General features: G+C 37.4%; 1 protein-coding gene across 3 annotated transcripts in view; it reads left to right on the top strand.

Moving 5' to 3' along the window:
- LOC141909388 (mediator of RNA polymerase II transcription subunit 24-like) overlaps nt 1-22,814 on the top strand; it is a 123,700-nt gene that overhangs the window by 40,378 nt on the left and 60,508 nt on the right. For all 3 annotated transcript variants that reach the window (XM_074799842.1, XM_074799843.1, XM_074799844.1), the window contains exons 6-10: nt 3,005-3,164; nt 13,807-13,920; nt 14,153-14,277; nt 14,395-14,484; nt 15,046-15,148. In XM_074799842.1, the coding sequence (XP_074655943.1) occupies nt 3,005-3,164; nt 13,807-13,920; nt 14,153-14,277; nt 14,395-14,484; nt 15,046-15,148 (592 nt within the window). The remainder of the gene's footprint in view (nt 1-3,004; nt 3,165-13,806; nt 13,921-14,152; nt 14,278-14,394; nt 14,485-15,045; nt 15,149-22,814) is intronic.

Below are 22,814 nucleotides of genomic sequence, written 5' to 3' on the forward strand. Positions count from 1 at the left end.
TTTGCAGAGCTGAAGTTCAGCACCGCAAAACAATACTTCTAAACAAGAGCAGATATTAGAATGAAAAGGAAACTGCATATCTTAAGTGGCCTCAGTTCTGCACACCATATTTCTAGATTTCTATGTTTTGTTGGTTTCATCATTTGCCGTTGATGCAGTACATTTTAGCCCACTTAGGACTTAAGTCCTGGCGGTTTTTTGCATTCACTTTTCATCCATTGTCCATCCGTCAGTAGGTGGAATCCAGTTATTTTGGGAAGTTTTAAAGACGCTTCAATGGATTGTCTTTATTGGTTTACCTTTGTCAGCAGTAAAAGGGTATTCTGTTAATAAAAAAAGATTTGTTAGAAAATAGTCGGGACTATAAAAGGATATTTATAGCTAAAAATAAAGGGTATTCTGTTAATAAAAAAAGATTTGTTAGAAAATAGTCGGGACTCTTTTGACGAAAAAAACCTTTGTATCAATAAGCAGCTGATTTTTAAACGATTCTAATTCGCATTAAAAACACCATACATGTCAACCAATATTGTGTAGTATATAGTTGAATTCGAACACTCCGTTTAGCCGTGGCTGACATGCTACAATCCTGCCTATGCGTTAAGATGAGACTGTTACGTAGTAGGGAAGCTGCAATCCGGGCCCTCTCTCATACGGCGTGGTGTAAGCTGCTTCGCCGATAGAATGATACAACGAGGGAATATTGACCGTTGCTTCTGTCCGGCGATAAGATACCGCTCACACGTACATATTGTTCCTGTCGAGCTGGTGCACTGTAGTGTAAAAACAGATAGACAATTCATTAAAAAGCCAAACTTGATAAACCCGACCACACAGAAAGAATCTGTTTAGTTGTGAAATGTTATAAACTTTATCAGTTCATTTCTAAATTGCCGGGTCTGATATATTAAAATATCATTGATCATGGCTTTAAAAAAAAGTATTGTTGTACAAGGTAGATATGTGGCTGGCTGTGTCAACTATTAAGTTCAGCAATGAGTTGAGAGACACGGTTTCAATTTTTCAGCGTTAGGTCTTGGCTTTGAATCCTGAAAATCCGGACAGAGTTTGTATGGAACTTAGAATACTTTCTCATCTCCCAAACAGCTAGATTTGATTTCAGCTTCAGCAACAAAAATATGAATACGACATCTGAGATGCTTTTGATTTAACGAAACCTTATAATTTATTAGGAGGCTTATAATTTGTAATGATTATATGTATTTCATTTCAAAATCTATTAGGCCTTATTAAAATGGGTTACGTATTTAACTTCTCTTCCTTGTATAAACAACTGTTCGTCATTTAAAATCTAATTACCTTATACTTTCATACCATGCATTTCCTTCTATGTCAAGTATAAGCTGATAGAGCACCTTACTAAACCAATGTATGGTCTAGTATAGTGGATATGATTAACTCCTTCAATTCATTAACTTCTACGCTGAATCTAATAGTGCCCATGGGCACCTTGTTGAAGAAAATATGGACATGTTATAACTTAAAAGATTTGATATTTGACAAATAGTATCACTGTCACAGTAAGTATTCATTTCCTTACGTGGAATTGGGGTTACCTAGGGTTTTGTTCTCCCCACCAGGGGGAGTTGAATATTAGAATATAGCCTCAAAGTTAATCTAATTTGTCCATAACATATGACCATTTCCAAGAAGCACGCAACCTGGGTCGACATTGTGCTGGATATGTGGATGCATAGGGCTACCACATATAAATTACTGATGTACTAAGTCTAGTCAAAATGACTTAACCGAATATATAGTGGTTTCAAAGTCCCCTGGTGGCAATTGCGTAAACTTGTATGTCACAGGCACTTGATTATGGGCTTTGACCTTGTTGGTGTGTTAAAAATGATAAAATTTATCGTAATATACAATAAAAACAGTAGGTTGTGCTCCTTCTAAATAGCCGTGTGTGTTATTAACTGATGAGAATGATTTTGATGAAATCTTGGTACATTTCCCAGTGCGACATTTAAACCAGTAACGCAGAAACCCGTTATTGCTGCTTTGCAACGATATTTTAAGTTTTGAAATTGTATTTCAAGATCGATTTTTGTGAAATATTTAGTTTGTTTGGTTTTTGGAGGAATTTTTATTTGCACTACAGAAAATTCATCCTTGACAATTGCGCAAGGTGCGGAAAAATAGCTTTATCTCAAATTGGGCAGATGATCTTGATATTCGAATGTGCCATGTGCGAATATTGCGAATTCAATAAAAGTTTAATCTGAAAAAGCATCCAATTCAATAACATTTTATTGAACATAATAATATAAAATCCAATTCATTTTTATTCTGCATTCAAGACGAAGGACAAAAATTGATCTATTCTGCCATCTTCCCGTTGTGCTAATTATAAAAACATGATTGTACTCTGTAAATTATATTGAGCGGGTAGTGTATTTTGACGAATATTACCCACAGATTGTATCTAGCCAGTGGACCATTGGTCCTTTATCATTATTGAAGCTCGTCAGAGACACACGTACATTTTGGCCTTGTCACTAAAGAAATGTGACACTTTGTTTAAAGATGTGTTTCCTAAGAAAACTCAAACACATGCAAAAATGCTAGCGGGAAAACAAATTCTCTGGCCTGGGGAAGTGTTAATCAATGAGTGGAGAATAAATAGCAAGGAAAATTCAACGAGAAACCTTTGTTTCTTTCTTAAATTTAGTCAGTCTAAGACTAAACCAGTGACAGTTGAAGATCTTGAACACAGGTAGCACAGTTCACGGCGGGCCTTCCTGGCAACCTGGATCATATTCCACATAACAATCATATTATGATTCAGGGAGTTTACTCATTGAAAATGCACTCAAAAGTTAAATCAAAAGTTTTCTCTAACTTATAACTCATTACTTGGAAAGGGTTGGGCCACACTGCTTATAATATGCTTCTAAATCGACCTATCCATTTTGTTAATGAAAACGTGGAATCTTTTGGTTAGTCAAAATTTTGATGATTCTGTTTTTGCTCATAGAATTTCAGAGGTTTCTATCAATGGAACCAGTGTCTTGAACATGTCAAATAAAATTGGAAATCCAAGTGTTGCTGTTCTCATTCCTCAAGAAGCAGTTTTAAATCCGACTGGAGATATTCAACTATTTGTTGATCAGTTATTGCTGATTGAAAAATTGCAGGTAAATGAGCTCTCATAGTGTTCCTTTTCGTTAAAACTCCTATTTTTATTTCACGATATGATGTGTTCTATTGATGTATACTCTGATCTTAAACCATTTTGTTAAAAAATGCTTAAGACTTAAGCATGTTACAAAATCAAAAGTTGGCCAGACACTTAGTGTCTTGCCAACTTTTGATTTTGTAACATGATTTTTGACCTTATTAGGGTTTCTGCTGCTCAAGCAGAAACCCACTTGTAATTCTGTTGATTATTATTGTTATTATTGTAAATTTTCCACTTTCCAGCCAAAATTTTTTCATAAAATGTAACTCCTCTCAGAATCGACCACTAACAGCTTATATACGTAATTTTCATTTCTGTCAGAAATATAACTCAGCACCTGACTATTTCAAATTTGCGTATAGTAATTTATTAGCATTGGTTGACGTCTATGACGTCATGCCAATGCTAGTAAAATGGATCGAAAATAGTGGTACGAAAAAATAGCTCTGACTCTTCTCATTTTCATAGTAACTTCAAATTGTCACTCCGTTCATGTAAAACATTAGAAACAGCTGAAAATTACTAAAAAAAATGTGTCAATTATTCCCCACAACATAGCGTCGCCAAATTTCTGATTTAATGGACCAAAAAGTTATTCGATCGCATTTTTCTCGTTCATTATCTGGTAGATGAGATCGGGTAAAACAATCGCGTAGCGATATGTCCGCATTGACATTGTCAGTAAAGAATGGGGAACAGACTCTTCTGAAAAGAAAAACATAAAATTATGTACCTCCGGTTTATAAATATCACAGTGTTTGGATATCACTGTTATTCCAACTATCAGTATCCATGGGATTATTTGGGATTAATTCTCAGCGTCAGAATACGTATTTCTAGAGCAGTGGAACGGCAGCCTACTCGTGACTGAAACCCGTATGTGATCGTGCGGGAACGCCTTTACTAAAGTTAAAACCATTTCATGATGACACGAAACGGTAAACGGTAGGCTACCACCATGATACGATTTCACCAATAAAGATAGATCATTGTAAGGGGTAGACTAAGACTGAGGCACTCGTCGACATATACCTCTACGACAAAATCACCACAACGCCGCTATATCGTTCTGAGTTGAATTTATTTCGGTATAAGGAAGCGATCAGATAAGATTAACTACCAAAAAAAACGATACACATATAACATACATTAGAAACTTTCATGTGCTACAGGTACCGACCGGTGCTGCCCCCCCATGTGCCACTTAGACTAGGAGGCTAATATTAAGTCACACTAAGTATAAAACCGATACGCTAATTTTAATAACATTAAACCAACACGCCCATAGAGAGGGCTAATAGTAGCAACTACGAAGAACAACCAACTCACCGAAAACGTTGCGGCAACAACAAAACTAAACTAAGGAACCCACACGGGTAAGAAACGCGACACGCGCCGAAAACACTAAACTCAGATTGCACAATGCGGACGGTGAGCCGGACACCCGTCAGAGCAGTAAAAAAAGGAAACGGACTGCAACAATCATTTTATTCAATTTTACCAGAGTTGTTTATTGGAGGAAAATATCATTGTTAAGTACGCCGAGAACAACCATGTTGTATCATCAATCAGTTGACCGACATTGCAAAAGGCGGTAGCACCCTCTTACGCACTCGGCAGAGATTCGCTTTGTAATGTGCGCCGGAAAAAAAATACCTTTTATTATCCTTTCCATGCGTTAAAAAATAGTGATTGAATTTACGTGTTGTTTGTCGTAAATTGCAATATTGCGATGGTTATTTGCCGCTGCTGTAGTTTTTTGGAATTGAATCGAGCGGCCTCGGTAGAGATAAGGCGTGATGCTGTTGAATCCACTATTAATGCTGAGTGACAAGTGGGTTCGAGTCCTGCTGGCTGCGAACAGTGTGTGGGCAACACTTCAAAGGCCGTACCGTCGTGAGGTTAAATGAACAATCCAATAGGAATAGTCTTGGGAAACCAAGATCCAAACGACGTACGTAAAGCCAAACAAACAAAAAGACAAACAAACAATCATCAGCCGGCCTCAGCGACACCAACGCCGGCATCGCTCTCTGCGACGTTTTGCATGTGTACATGCATCAGAGCTTGGAGCTCTGAGATCTGAGGGTCTTGCAATTGCATTCAGAAAAATCGTTCTGGTTTTGTTTTCATTATTCAGTGGGGCCTAACAGTTCATGCGTAAAAATGGGTTTTTGTATCCAAATCTTGATTGATATAAATATCTTGGCTGGGACATGATGGAAAACATCAGAATAAACTAGTTTCGTCTTTTTATCAGAATCGCATTAATGAGGTTTAACAGTACAAATAGCCTAGGCTAAATCGTTCGGCAGAAAATAAATTCATTTTCAGGAATAAAATCGTACTAGACAAATAGACCTTTAAAAGTCTGTGATCCTCCCAATCAATATCGTCATAGAAGATTTGCCGGCAGATGGAAAACATTATAACCACTTAATACCACAGTATAATCTACCAATGCTTCAAGGCCCTTGGGCCTCTTGTTATGAATCAATTCTGTGTAATTACCGGGTCTAAACAGCGACAAGAATAACGCAAAGCATTGTCATCCATTGATAAAAGTACATCCTGAAAAGCCTACAAATTACCGGACGACCACGAGCGTCAAACTCAACCGTAAATCGTGGATTCAGACTTCCAATTAGTCCGGATCCGTCTTTTACCGCGAACAATATACAGCCAACATGGTGGATGGTTGAAATCATTTTCAGCTTAAATTTATCGCAAATTTATGGCGAGTTTTAGGACTTTAACCCTTTCAGTGCTGACTAATCAATACCCTATAGTGCTGGAGATACTTTGGAAAATTTTTAAAAATTCCACCCTGGTATGTTGAATAACGGAATTACCACTATAGTGCGTATACACCGCAGCGCGGTGGTATATCGTTATTTACTAATATTTCACTATGTTTGACAGGTGCTGCCATCTTTCAATAGAGATAAAAACGAATTACTAATTACATCAATACACCGCAGTGCGGTGTACTAGCAAAATCCATCACGGATTCATACACTGCACTGCGGTGTAGATGCACTGAAAGGGTTAATGAACTATGATCCCTAAAATGAGTCAATTGATTAATTCTATTAGTAAATCAATTTACGTTGGCTACATTTCCTGAAGATTTCTGGCTCAAATCAACGTAATATGGACAGAAATGGTAGGGATTTTCATATGGAATTTTACTTCCGCGTTCACTTGATGACTCGGATCGATGACAACGACAGCAGAGTTTATGTAATTTAAGGTGAGAATCCACTAACCAGGGAATGTTAGACATGATTTCTTGGTCTAACTGCAGTTAAGGTTACCTTTCTACTGGGTGCTATGATATGAGTACATATGGTAGCAAATGAGTACTCGGCAAAGCAATGATCATTGTTGGCTACCTACTTGCCTAATGCCTGGCTTTTTGGGGGATACGCCAAGAATAGATTTAGGCCTTAATGTTGTGTGTAGAGCCAGTGGAAAGCCTTAGTAGTTAGTAAGGGACTGGTTTACACTTATGTATACGACTATTTATTTCGATTACTTTCTTTTCAGCTATTAATCGTGGAATGAACTGGTCACCACGGTCTTCAATTCCTTTGCCGATTCTTGCAGCTGGTGGGAATATATTTAAACCACAGGTTGCAAGTGGACGTTTCAAATTAAGCGTCTCAGATGCTGTAAGTACTTGACATTTTGTGTAATTGTTTTTTTCTAATATCATGTTTAGAATATTTGGATTAGTAATCAGTCGTGCTAGTGTACATGCAGAATTGGATTCATTGTTATTATGGGATGATAATTCACGGGCATCAAGAGTCCTACAATATACCCTTGATATGAAGCTTTTAAAAGTTTATCAGAGACTTGTTTTGGAGTAAACGGAACAGCCCTTAAACAACCAATTCCACATGGCTTAACGGTCGGTGTCTATGCTCTGCGAGACAGTAGTAATAGATGTTTCACGACGAACGCACAATTTAAATTGGTCTCCTAAGATATCTATTATACTTTCTTTCACTCCTCTATTATATTATATAACTGAGTAATTCTTACATAAGATTGCTTAATTACAGGTGGAAAGAGGTCAGATGGCATGAAAATCGACTGTGGCTGACTAATTTACGCCCGCAGATAAAGCGTTGAGGTTTTTAAATGATGTCGCCAAAATGATTGTATCATCAGGGGTTTACAAATTATCGAAAGATAAATGAAAACTCCACCTTGTTGATCGTCAGTTGATTTTGCCGTAATTAATTTGTCTGGATAAATCGACACATAATTCATTTCAAAATCTGTGTTCAGTAGAATTTCTTTCAATGAAATAAGAATCTAAACATTAAACGCATAAAAGTTATGGCTAATACACTATCACAGGTGAACAATACAATCATCATTCATGTATTCATAGATCAATTCCATCTTCATCAACAGGTTTCGGTTTAGGTTCGGAGTTCTGTGTCGATTTCAAAAATCTATTGATACATTGATTTATGACATGAATGGGAAACACATTTCTGAATCTCTAGATCTGTTCTTATTTGAGGTGCGAAGCTTCTTTAGGGGGGTTTAGGGGGCCTCCCCAAGATAATTTTGAAAATAGAAATGCATGTTTGGCCAAATTTCAGTAAATATTTCGTATAAAAATGTCACTGAAAAAATGTCTGGCAATGGAGACTGGCAAATTATTTTGACGCCTTATAAAACGTTACCATTATGAAACCTAAACAATGTTAACCTTTTAGCGTCATTTTACAAACGACAACCGTTAATCGATGTGCAAAACGTCACAGGTCTATGTGTACACATACAAGCTATTTGGCAAAATATTATTGAAAAAGATGTAGTATGGCTTCCTGTGATTATATACTGAGCTCTTTTTGAACGTCCAAATGTTATATTGCATTGGATATCATTAGAAGACATTTTGTAATAGTAAAGGATGTATGATTATATCAGAAGCAGCAGGCATAACTAGATATGTTATATAAATCGGATTATTCGGTCAAAATGGCGGATGTATACACGATTTGGAAGTCTGATGTAAAAGTAAGACCCTGACATGGGGATGCTGGTGGAATGACGAAGCTATCTACGATCTCTGTAGGGTCGGTGTGAATTTCATCGGCGGCTACAAGCGGTCAATATAAAAATGTGTAAACATATGATTTCAATATTCAAATGTTTTAGAAAATATGTTCGATATTAGGGGTATGCAGGTTTCATGAGATTAGCAATTTATAATAGCTAATCTCATGATGGCATGTGTATTAGGTGACAATTCAATTCAAATCTATATTGATCCTTATTACATATAAAATTCCCAAATTCAATAAAGTTACAAATTTTAAAATAAGAAAATACAACATACAAGACACACGTGTAATTCAACCCAGATTCAAGAGGATATCGAGTTACAGCCAAACCGACGGGACCGGGCCGGCTGGCTGGGCCACACGATATGCTCCAAAGTCATGATGAAGCAGACATCAGAAGAGCTCTTTCCTCAACTATTGAGGCGATGAAGTTGCAGACCAGCTTACAGGCAAAGTGAATGAAGTCGGTCGCAAGTTATCAAATATTGACAATGTTCAATAAAAAACTTAACAGTACTATACAGTCGAAGACCTGTATCACCTACCAAATTTGCCAAATCTCATAATTCCCGAAATTTCTTAAAACTTCGATTTCAAATTTGCAATTCCACATTAGCTTATCCCAACAACTACATTTTTTTGCAGGCGTCAAATATTTCATCAAAATTGATTTTCTTGTTAATAACAGTGTATATATCTATATCATAGTTATCTGTATGTAAGTTAGAAATTTTCTTTGACAAAAAATGGTGAAACTCAAAATTTTGTTTGGAGGGGGGTGCGTTCCCCTGGGTACAGGCCTGTATAGACTCAAGTTTTGGCATGACAGTTGTTGATGGGTTGCGCATTTGATTAAAAAAGTATTGATTTTCACTTTTCAAAGGTGATGATAAGTCTTGATTCTAACCAAGGCCTGACAACTATGAACCCTGGATAGGCATACACGTATGATGATCAGGGCCTATCTTCAGAACCAGGGAGGCACCAGATCGGTTACCCTCACCGCCCTTACGGCGGAGATTCTCATCTGGTGTCAGGCCCGAGGAATCCACCTTTCCGTGGTTCACCTGGCGAGCAATAGGAACGTTGTTGCCGATGCCCTCCTGTCATGATGCGGCCATTTCAACGGAATGGTCGCTTCATCCAGAGGTGGCAGTTCAAGTGGGGTCCCTGGTAGGCGATCCATTGATAGATCTGTTCGCCACCAGGTTCAACAAGAGGTTCCCGCTATGTGTCCACATTTCTGGACCAGATGGCGTGGAAGATAGACACGTTCTCGTTCCACTGGGACAGGATGCTAGCGTATGCGTACCCCCGATTCAAGTCTTATCAGCAGTCCTCGACCAGATAGAGCTGGCATCCTCCTGTCTGATAGTTCTGATTGCGCCTTGCTGGCCAGCTTAGGCATGGTTCAGTCATCTTCTCAACCTCCTGTACGACAATCCTAGGTGCCTGCCGCAATTTCCATTCCTCCTGCCTCAAAGGTTCCGGAGGCACCAGCCTCTACATATGCTCAATCTCCACGCCTTGCCGTTGTCGAACGACGCCTGGAGAGCGCAGGGTTTTCAGTCAGGGCTTCCTCCTTTATCTCTAAATCCAAGCGCCCTAGCACAGGCAGGATATATGACTCCAAGTGGAAGCTCTATGGTGGTTGGTGTAGTCAACAGGGGATTTATCCAAGCGCTCCCCCCTTTAGCGGTTCTTGCCAATTTTTGGCTGGCGTTAGCGAGCCTATGTCACCAGTCTGTTCGATCGATAATCATTCGTATACTTAATACAATACGCTCAAATTTATTTTTAGCACACTCAAACGCAATTTCAGTAGCCACTAATTTCACTACTAATGGGCGAATTGAACGGATTAAGCAAAAATATATTTCATAATTTGCTTTTCATTATGGTACGCATAGTTGAAAGCCGTGGGTTTCATATTTTTTGAGAAATTAACCAAAAAGTGTCAAAAATTCATTTATCTGTGCACATTTTTTTATGCAGCATCTTTAATTGTCTAAATTACACATGTGAAAATTCAATGCTATTTGCGTCGGAAGAACTTTATATCGCCAAGATCCGACGCTTTGTTCGGTAGTTATGGGCGTTCAAAGACGAAACCCCCTAAATCTCGGTTATATATTTGTGTTGACCCGGTTTGAACTCCATCATGACGTAATAGCATTCCTTGAATATGTAAATGACGTGGATCAGCAGGTGCTCAACAAAATGGTGGCACAATTGTAGAGGTTCATATTCATCATTATTCATCATAGCGCGAATACTGATACTCAAGGCGTATGATGTAATGATTTATTGTGTGCAATGTGTTCAATGATTCATCTAGTTTTGAAATCCTGTGCACAAGGTAACGTTGCATCAAGATATCTGACAATATTCTGGTTTCAAATTGCGGAAACTTACTTCCGTGTTTGCCACACGGCTGAATAACTGATGATACTGATCAGCTGATAGCATCGAATTTTCATGGGCTTGCATGCTTGCAAGCCCATATTGCTATCACACAGATTGATAACTTGCTTGGGGAGTCGATAACTTTCGTTAGAAACTTTCTTGGGCTCTGATATTTACATACATTTAATGCAGTAATAAAAATTAGGTTCCTTTCTTATATTGGCTGTATCGGTTGTCGTGTTCATTGTTTTATGATTTTCATGCGCGGCATAGTGCTGCCGACAATTCAATTCGTTCTTTACACAATTAAAATTTCACAATAAAACATTTAGTTTCATGTTTTTGAAAAATTCTTTCAATTTTCTTTACTTTCATTGGGTGCGTGCAATAGCAGCCTTTTGAAAAATCTCTGTATGAACATTTATATTAATCAGTTTACATATCTTAAACTTAAAACTGCTTTATTTCGTTAGTAACCGGCACTGGCCTCAAATTTGCATAGACTTGGGAGCTTCTGTCCTAATTCGGCCATATGATAATGAAAAACCTCAGATAAAACCCAGGCTCTCACATTGCTGGGTCACTCATAGTTTTAGTTGTGTTATATGTCATTCTATGAATGTATTAAAATTATGAATATTAATTTGAGACGAAAATTCCCAAAATCCATTTTTAGGATCAACTGTGTTGATCCTTATAGAATGGTCCTGAGAGTAACTTTCTGTTAGCTCTTGGTGGCACAAATTGTAACCGCTGGATATACACAGCTGATATTTTGTCAATAGGTGGCAAATAGATGGTGGAATTGATATGGCCGGTTTCGTCCATAAGCTCTAAGCCGTTTGGAAGTACTGGGAGAAAATATGCAAAATTTCAAAAAAAATTTTCCCATTCTACTAATTGATGCTTGACCTAGTTTCATGACATCACAGGGAAAGCCCTTTAGAAGGGCATCACTTGGAAATCCTTCTAGAAGGGCTTTCCCAGTGACAACATTATAGAGAACTGTTCTACCACATACTTGTGACTCATAGGGAAAACCCATTACCATGTATATCAACTAAGTTGAACATGCTTACTACACTGCACCATGATGATTTCATCTTTATCAGCTGTTTATATGTAATTGCAAATCCAAGAACAAATCGATTTTTGTGCTCAAAACTAAAACTACTCAGTTGATCCTACTGGACCCATGGTCCTTTAATCAAAGATTTCATCACTGTTATCACTGACCAAAATTAAGTCCTTTTTGATACACGTATATTTTTTCTTTTTAAATTTTGAATGAAATGAATTTTTTGCATGTTCGTAGCCTATACAATTTTTTTATTTCACACTAGTTTGGCGAGCCACTGTCCCATTGTTCCTTTATTTCCTCATTCTTTTTGAGGTCAAGAGGCAGCAGGTGGTAACCATTAAGGTTTACCGGTCCGCTATCGGCCATACTTTCGGGGCGGCTTGTATTCAGGACTTGACTATTGATCACCATATTTCCCAGCTCATTGCTGGATTTACAGTGGCTCGGCCAAAAGTGCCTCGAGAAATCCCTTCATTGGACTTAGGGGTGGTCCTTAGGTTTCTCATGGCTCGTCCGTATGAACCTCCGCGAATCGAGTCTTTCTAAACTCACTAAGAAAACAGTGTTTCTTTTTCTGGCTATGTCAGCCAGGAGGTCCGAAATTCATGCATTAATGACTCGACCTGGTGGTATCGCTTTCGGCCCTGGTCATCGTTTTGTTGTTCTCGGCCCTTACCTTTTACTTTTTGAACACGCTTTATATTAGCCCTTCGCCTACACACATTTTTTGGGAGCCTTACCCACCGCCTTGTGCTTGGCTTATCCTTCTAATATGTGCCCCACGAAATGTCTGAAAGAAATATCATAATTTTCCAGAGTAAAATTTGTATTTCTGAGGTATAATTAAATGGGTCACAGGAGTTTCCCACCCGCCTTCCCCGCTCGGCCCTTTGCGCTGAGTTTCGGAAGAAATTGAGTCACGTGGCTCAAACGGTACTGGGTATTCCAAAAATGTTTAGCAGTATAGTTACCAAGCTAAGCTAAGCTTTAATATTGCTAGTACTCCGCACCACGGTGTATTGATGTAATTAGTGATTAGTTTTTATCTTTATTGAAAGATGACAGCACCTGTCAAATGTAGCGAAATATTAGTAACTAACGATACACTGTGCCGCGGTGTATACGCACTTTAGTGGTATTCCCGTTATTCAACACACTAGAGTGGAATGTTTCAAAATTTTCAAATCATCTCCAGCACTAAATTAGGGTATTGATTACTCAGCACTGAAAGGGTTAAATGTTATGTCCAATGTGTGCGAGGTGATTTATATCTTAATGAAGTTAATGCATTAAATTCTCCTAACTTCCAAACTATAGGATATGGGGCGTTCAAATCTTACAAGGCAGTAGTTTATTGACATAGCCATGGAATGGTGCTGAAAAATTTAACCTCCCATCTGTGAAGGAGGGGTCCATTGCAAAAAGACCCTAGAATGTTAGAATACTCACAATTTTGTGTTACAGAGTGGATATTCATAGATTAAGACACTGTATCCAGTTCCACCCTTGTGAGTTAAATTTGAGTCAGAGTCAACTCATTGAAAACGAACTAACTTGAACTCAGAGTTAACTCTAACTCACAACTATGGAATTGGGCCCTGTAGATTACTATCCATCATTTCAGCTTTTATTATTATTCTTTATTCAGACTAGATATTTTAATCTTCGTCAAAAGCCCAAATTATCAAACTCATGGGGCGCTTTTTGTGGTCAAAATTCTTCAAAATATCAGGGAGTGAAATTATTTCCACATCAGGATTCTCGAGTAATATATATTGGCAGTTTTCATGCGTTAAGAACTACGGCTCAATGAGCAGTGCATGAGACAGAAAAAACTTTTAATGCGGGATAGGTCACATTGTCGACTGCAGTCTCCAACAGCAGTTTGCAGTTTGAGTCGCCTATGGCAAGTTAAAGGGTCAATGTGTTAATGTATTCCTACATTCACATATTTATTTTTCTGCATTCACATGTTTATCATTGCTACACTCACATTTTCATTTCTACATGTATTTTATTAGGGTTTGAATCGTACTGCATTGTATTGTGATATTCTACAAGCTTGTCTATATGGGCTGATAGATGCAGGTGGGGGACAGGAAGAGCTCAAATGGGTGGCATTTACATTCTTAAAGGTATGGTACAATTCTAATTTGAATTAGATAGCCTTTTTCAATGAAAGCACTCAAATTGATCAATTCTTGATTTGTAGAAAGGGAAATACCATATCCCACTTTTAATTAATAGTTTCCCTCAAAAACAAGTATTTTCAATAGCATTCAGTGAGAAATGATTTACATAATTTCCGTGCACTCATGTTAATATGACATATGAGTTAGTTCATACACATTTTCTAATTATGTTTAGATTCCTCAGATTATTTCAAAGATGCAAGTTAATTATACATCCAGTAGTGAAAATGACGTGGAGCAGTCACTTGATATGTTACTTAGATATACTCCATTGCTAGATTTAGCAGATGTTGTGTGCAAGTATGCATTATTCTCTCCTTGTCGATCCACCTGAAAATAATACATCACATTACGTACACATACGTACACATATATATTATATACAAATATCAAAATGTAGATACATGTCATTTGTAGCTGTGATTGTCTTCAGTTCCTGTTGCAAGAGTTGTGCAATAAGCAGAATTTAATTGGTGAGGCAACAATGGAGCGGCTTGGTTCTAAGAGGTAATATCAAGTGTAGAGAAATTATCCCCATCGCATTGAAAAGGATTGGCTAGCTTATTCATTATGCTTTTGGGTCCTGACGAAGAAAATCCTTGTCAGCTGATTTATTTCTGGGTTTGTATCACTTTTTCGGGGTTTAAGTTACCTTAATTTTTGGGGGTAGCTGAAGTAATCTTGCACCCAAAAAATTTGGTCAGTTCTGATTTTTTTCTGTAATGTACACTAGAGCTGTATTTTCAAAATAATTCTGGTCTTATAGCTTATGGAGTAAGGTTAACCCAATGGGTAATTTTAAGGGGCACCTGTAAAGGCCGTGCCCGTGAAATTTTTCGGTCAGTTTTGGTGTTTTAACATTCTTTAAGTTTCGGGCTACAGGTGACAGAAATAAACCAGCTGACAAGGATTTTCTCCATCGAGACCCAACAGCATACTGAATAAGCTAGCCAAACCTTTTGGATGCGATGGAGGTAATTAATCCATCGCTAGCTCTCTAACATGAATAATCATTCATTACCTTCATAGTCAATGGTTCTCTCTGAACATAATGTGATTTTTATTCAGAACTTCTGAAAGCCGGAAGCCGAAGTTATCAGAATCTAGTGTTGCCCAACCGAGTCCTGGTTTGATATTGCGAGCTGAACCTACTGTTATGAGTATCCTGAAGGTATACCTTTTAAGAACATACCTGTTGATTTTGTCCTCGTAATATAATTATTGTTGTCCATAATATTTTTTATTGATTTTTTTGTGACTGCTAAATTTTTCTAGCATCCAAGTTTAGATTTAGATACTGACTGTACAAAGAAATCCTTTTATCATGATTGTTACTTTATAGTTGAATTTATTGTTGTCTCTTACAGATGGTATGTCATTTAGTAACTAGTGTTGTGCTTCTTCGCTACTATTTTTGGTTTGATTATCTGTGTGATATGTTGTTGTTTGTTGAATAATTGCTCTAACCTTTAAATTAATTGTAAGCCCACTTTGGACTTAATTTCCAGTGGGCTTTTGCATTCACTTTTTGTCAGTCGTCCTTCTGTCCATCTGTAGACAGGATATGGTTGTTTTGTGAAGTTTTGAAGACACTTAAGTGGAGTGTTTCGATATTTGATTTGTAAATGTAGCTATGCTAGACACATCAGCCGCAAAACTTGCCCAGTCAGAATGAAGATGACCGAGGTGGTCAAATCTGCACTTTTTACACACTTGAAGTTGTGTATACTTTGGCAGACCTGCCAACTATTACAATTTACGTAATCATTACGGGTTGACAGTAGAAATTAGAGTGTTAGAAATGAGATTTTAGTTTGTTTACATTATGTTTTATGAAATATTCTAGCCTTGTTTCAATAATCATTAAAAATAGACAAACAAAACTGACATTTTCTGACGCTAACTAGTATGACCGCCGCGGCACGGCCTTATGTACCGGACCAATTCAATTCAATTGAAAAAACGCGTACCGTTACAATAAATGAATAAACCTTGTTGAATTTTCGTAGTTTTGATATCCGCGATCAAAAAAAATATTATTATTAAGTACATTTTTATCTTGTGAATGGTCGAACCCAAGTTATTCACAGTAATCTGTGATTTGGATATTCTCAGCGCCTTCCTTCTTTATTTATTTATGAAATGACGTCACAAACTTTCAGATTTGCACCAATACGCCCCAAGATTGATGATTGCTATTTCCAACAGTTTTATCTGAAAGTAATTTTAAGTCTAAAATAGGATGCACAGTATATCCATAGAATCTACACGGAGAAAGAGACTATTATATTACTATCAGAGTTTAACATTTCATTTAAAAGCTGTCAGTAGTCGAATCTGATAGATGATTTTTATGTGATGAAACTCAGTGGAAGATATGTTAAAATAATAATCAGCGGGAATACAATAGGGTTTCTGCGAAGGCAGCAGAAACCCCAATTAATGGTTTGCCAATAATGTATAAATTTGTGGTGGGTATTCTTTGGGAAGGGATCTTTAACAGATCAGGTTATTTGATTAGTCACTTTATGGTCTGATATGGTTTTTATCAGCTGGTCTGATAGCTTGTGATAAGGTAAACTGTACAGAGGATCATGAATTAATTACAGGGATGAGAATTCCTCGCGTATCCAGTGTTGATTGTTGATAGTGCGACCGAGTGTTGATTCACGTGTGCAATTCAACAACAAAAACCGCGGATTTTATAGGTCGGTGTTCTCATCTCTGTAATTAACCAACTATGTAGCCAGATCATAAAAGCCTGGACAGATGCCAGTAAAAATACAATACCAAAAACTTCGAATAGTGGACGTAAAAGATGTAAAAATACTTACTCGGGCTGGGATGAAAACGTTAGATACATTCGCAATAAGGCATTCTGGCATAATCTATGGAAAAGCAATGGGAGACCTAAAGAAGGTTTAATTCTCGATATTCGGACACATACCTGAAAAGAATATCATAAGACCGTAAAACACAAAAAAAAACTCCAATAGAAACAATAGATCTAGGAAGAAAGCCACTAAATATTTGGATGGATATATGAAAGCTGTGGGTACTGGAGTGTGTAATGGGTAGTGTAGTGTGATCTGTGTGCATTTGTGGCCAGCACACAGATCACATTGTTCATTGGGGTTTGGTCGAGGACTCGCAAGATTTTCAACAACACGGTAGTAACGTGTAATAAATGATGACTTGAATTGCATGACTACCTACCACCCCTCATTATTGTTGGAAAACTAAACGTTCGGCACTGACTAAAAATTAGTAATAATAATTAATAACATTTTAGAAATGGCCAGAATTTTAACTTAGGTTCTATCTCATTTTTATTTTACAATTGCGATTGGTATAATTTTTTTTAAAACAGCCGTTAAGGCTTCATGTTTCGTTTGCAATTCACTGCAAATAGTTACGCAACTACGCACATTTCAGTGTTTTTGGCAGCTATACACTCAATCGGCACCGTTCGTGACTAGCTTCACTGCGGAATTATCATTAATTAACATCGCCATATCACATCATCAACTTATATTGTGCCTTAAAACCCTAACAGCCGAAATAATTGAAATGCACACACGATTTCTATCATTGAAAATTGAGAGAGTGGCCGTGTTTGTGTTCTGCTGCTTCACGTAAATCCCGCGGGGTGGCGCCACCGCCCAGAGTGGGGCCGATACGTCAAGACAGTTAGCCGTTACATTATCTGGAGGAAACTCCAAATTATTTTGGGAACAGGTACGACGCATCCGTGGAACGGATAAATCTATACCAACTAGCATAGACGGAATGAAGTCTTCTGTAAATATTGCTAAATTATTTGCCTCTAAATATGAGGAACTATACAACTCAGTGGGGTTCAATAAGGATGAAATGACAGAACTATTAAATAAATTAAATGGTTCAACGATAGATCACAAACTCTTTTTCTCCGACGACCTGATCAAAGACAGTATTTTGAAATTAAACAAGGGAAAAAATGATGGATATCTTGGTTAGTATACTGATACTTAACGGGACGGATAAACTTTTTCAACACATTAAGTCATTATTCAATATTATGATTAAATACGCACATTGGTCCCGACAGTTTTTTGGTGACAACAATTATATCAATACCTAAAAATGAACGTAAATCACTTTCAGATTCTACTAATTATCGAGGCATCGCCCTCAGTAGTGTCTTAGGAAAAATTTTTGACAATGCTTTGATTAAGATCAATTCAACATTTCTATCTTCTAACGAGTTCCAATTCGGATTTAAAACCAACCATTCCACAGCTGACTGTCATTTTGTCCTTAATGACTACACGCTTCACGCGCATTTGATCGTATTAATTAGGTTATATTAAACTTTTTTCACCTCTATTTGAGAGGGGAATTGATGTTCAGATTATTAGATTTATTATAAACATGTATACTAATCAAAAGGTCAGAGCTCAGTGGAATGGAACATTTTTTCAATGCTTCCAACGGACTCAAACAAGGAGAGAATTTCTCCCCGATTTTATTCAATGTATATATAGATGAACTACTCAAGAGATTAGAAGCATCGTCTTATGGGAGCTACGTCGGACAGAAATATGTTGGGTCACTTTCCTTTGCTTATGATCTAGCTTTAATTACCCCGGGTATATTTGGACTAAGGAAAATGTATATAATATGTAAAGAATTCGGTATTGAATATGATATTATGTTTAATTGTGATAAAAGTCTTTATATGTTTTTCCGGTCATCGAATACAGAAGACGTACCCAATTTTTCATGTGATAATGACAATCTTAAAATTCAAAAAGACAGTAAACACAAAGGATATAGTATCTCTGCAGATAGATGCCAAACAATAAAAACAATTGAAGATTTAATTCGAGATTTTAACACCCGTTTCAACACTATGTATTCTGTATTTGGTGACCTAGACCCGTATATCAAACGTATAAACAGCAGAATACTCTATAAAATCCTCCTTCACCAAGCTCCAAAATCAAATCAATTTAATTCGAAGTGGATTATAAACGTTGAGAATATTTTTAAGCAGTGCGGACTTGGATATGTGTGGCTTGGCCAGCAACCAGTCAATACAGAAGTGACGAAGTCAAGAGTCCACACCTTATTGTGTGACCAGTATAAACAAACATGGAATAGTGCAATGGATCATGATGAATGGCTTTTAAATTATAAACTGATTAAGCGTGATCTTAGTCTTAAAGAGTACCTAACAATCGTACCGTATAATCGTAACGGACAAGAATTACTGTCGGAAAGATATTGGAAACGCCCCAATGTACTCAAATACAGTGAACTTTTGAATACCACAGAGATGAGAATTCCCCGCGGATCCGCGGTTTCCCGCGGATTTCAGTATTGAAAAATATCAATTTTCCAAATAGTCCAAAAATGATGTAAAAGTATGGGGGGGGGGGGGGTGATGATCTCACTCAATTGGTCCGGCGCGATCGGTAATCAGGTGAACCGTGAAAGCGTTCAGTGCCTGTTTTACTTATCGTCACGTAAAAGTATCGCATTTCAATGCATATTCATTGCAACACACTGATTTTGTATGTACATTTGTACTACGATGAGTTTGTATGTATTTTATCGATCGGTTGCAGACACGCACGCACAGCAACAGTAGTAACGTATATAGGTCTACTTACTGTTGCTGCGTGTGTGTGGCGAACGCTTTCGGATATTATACACTACTTGGTGATGATTTTTAGTGAGCATTCATCGGCGCATTTTTACTGCAATAATTCAGGGCTCGACCCGTAATGCATGAGATGCTGAATGTCATCAAATGAGGATGTACCACATTGGAACTAGCCATTACCTTCCAAAATATAATAGTCGTTCATGGGTTCGAGATCGCTCTAAGTGCTCGGAAAACGTATTTAATTTCTAAAATTTTCTTGGGGGAGGACCCCAAACCCCCCCGAAATAGCTTCGCGCCTTCGGCGCTCGCTAGTGCTGACGGCTACGCCGTCAGCTGGTTCGCGTATGTCACTCAAGAAAAATAACCCGCGGATTTTACAGGTCGGCGTTCTCATCCCTGATACCAGCAGCTTGACTACCCTGAAAAGACTAGCTACTTTTCTCTCAAAATGTGATATATAATTAAAGATTTAATCTCGTCGGCACATTGAACAGTGATAATTTATAAACATTAATTAAGAATTATTATTACTATTGTAATTACCTCCTTATACTATTGTTTTTAGTCATGGAGACGAATAAAGTTATCTTATCCTATCTCAATGCTATAGCGCAATGCTCTCTAATCACATTTTTGCGCATTTTAAGAATAATGACAACGCGCAACAAATATTCTAAGATAAATGTTAGATATTTTGTCTAATTTGTGAGGTGTTTCCGCGTCAAAGGTTTTTGATTTGAATTCTCGATTTTCGTATTAAGTGCAGAGCTATGATTAATGGCCGCTGCGTCACGATTTTGGAACCCATTTTCGATCTTAGTCACATTTTGCGTTCACTTCAGACAGAATTATCATTTGAATCAGAAACAATGATATACAGAGGTAAGATCAGATTCTAAGCTTTCCAAAACGCCTTCGTTCGTAAAAATCGGTTCTGAATTACTGGTCGAAAGCACCGATTTTTATTTCGGATTAATCGCATGATTTAACTATGTTAAAAAAATCGATGCACTAAAATCTTTCTCAAACCACTCAGTCTAACGCAGAAATTTGTTATCTTTAAGAATAATCTTACTAACTTGGAGTGGATTGGTTTATGAATAACCAAGTTATGAACTGTTGAAGTGACATACCTATTGACCGATCTGAGTTGGCTCCCTTGTCTTTTTATATATAGTACCTAGGATACTGGGGTCAAAATCCTTTTGTGTCAAGTCCCTGTTATTTTGATCGATGAAATTTTTATTTTTGTTTTCATGAAAATTACCAGTTGAAAGGTTTGTTCCTTGTTCAAAAGAATTCAAGGTTTGTAGGTCTGCATGACATGTTTTTGGCTTGCATTAGCGAGCCTATGTCAAGGGCGGGCTGATCAATAGTCATCCGTATGCTTAATACACTACGCTCAAAGCTATTTTTAGCACACTCAAAAGCAATTTCAGTAGCCTGTAATTTCACTACTAATGGGCGAATTGAACGGATTAAGCAAAAATATATTTTGTAATTGGTTTTTCTTTATGGTGCGCAAAGTTGAAAACTGTGGGTTTCATATTTTTTGAGATATTTACCAAAAAGTTTAAAAAATTTGATTTATTTTAGCTCGTTTTTTATGCAGGATCTTCACCTGTCCAAAATAACATGTGAAAATCCAATGCTATTTGCTTCAGAAGAACTTTATGTCGCCAAGATCCGACGCTTTGTTCGGCAGTTTCATAGACGGAACCCCTCAAAATCTTGCTTATATAAAATTTGTGTTGACCCAGTTTTGTCTTCCATCGTGACGTCATAATATTGCATGAGGTGGATCAGATGGTGCGTGTTATTTCACTAACAAAATGGCGGCACGATTGAATAGGTTGATATTCATCATTTCTAGTGTGATTACTGATACTTGAGGCGTGCGATGCAACGATTTATTGTGTGCGATGTGTTCAATGATTCATCTTGTTTTGATATCCTGTGCGTAAGGTAATGTTGCATCAAGATATTTGACGAAAACGTGGTTTCAAAATGCGGAAATTCACTTCTGTGTACGCCACACCGCTGATTTACTGATAGCATCGATTTTTGGCGAACTGTAGGTTTGCCTATGCAAACGGTCTGATGAAGCAGTTTTCATCGAAAATGAATAGAGTACCGGTGTGTCAACAAGGCACAAACATTGGCTGTTGAACCGATTGTGTTGATTTTTGGTTTCATGGTTTGGCTTAATGAGTTCTCGAGCCCACAAAAATTTCATAGTGATCGAGTTATTTTTAGGGGACTTATTCTTGAATAACGCGCAAAAATCCTGCTTTTTAGCACTTAGTAATGGCACGTTTTTGTATATGACAATTTGCATGCTTGAAATTGAAATACATAAAAGTTCAATCCTTCCTGGAAGTATCGCCGTTTTTAGTTCGACTGATCTCAATGTACTTTTCGACCTGCAGGCCCTCACTTTATAAACCCCCTAAATTTCCTCGCTTCTATTTATTTGAGTTGACCTTGTAACCTGAGCTACAATGAATGCGATTGGCTGTTTGTGGGATATGCGGGAAATTCCGGGAATTTCAGTGTCTCTGATGTAATTGGGAAAGCCTAATGTGAAACCCAAGACAAAATGGCGAACATTTTATTTGATTAGGTCGTACGTTTGCTTATAATTTGTTCGTTGACACGAATATAAGCGAGTAGGCTATTCAATTCAGTTGCAATTCTGAACTAGCAAGTATGACGATACCAATGACAGGGTTCGTAGTGGGTCTTCCAATCATAGCCGGTATTTTTTTATTTCTAGAAAAAAAAGTCCGTATATGTTTGTATATTTTTGACATTTTCTGGATGGATGTATTCTGACTTGTGAAATTATGGCCAATCTAATACTGCGTCGCTAGTACATTTGTATATACCCGCATCAGCAGTCAGCCGCGTGTGTGCGAATTTAGGTTACAGTATATGGCTGTGGGTGTTAGTAATCACCTGAGTGAGTCTATATATAGCACAGTGACTCGGCAATGATAGTATACACAGAACTCTTACACATCTGCAGGCGCATATATTGTCAGCCTCATACATCTTCAATCCAAATTAATTTATATTTAGTATAATATTTTTGACAATATATGCACTAAATGATTTAATGGTGAGCCACAGGGCCATTGGACCTTTATTTTAGAGATGAGTCTGATATATACATGACTGGAAA

Source organism: Tubulanus polymorphus, chromosome 7 (assembly GCF_964204645.1).
Source record: "Tubulanus polymorphus chromosome 7, tnTubPoly1.2, whole genome shotgun sequence".
NCBI lineage: Eukaryota > Metazoa > Nemertea > Palaeonemertea > Tubulaniformes > Tubulanidae > Tubulanus > Tubulanus polymorphus.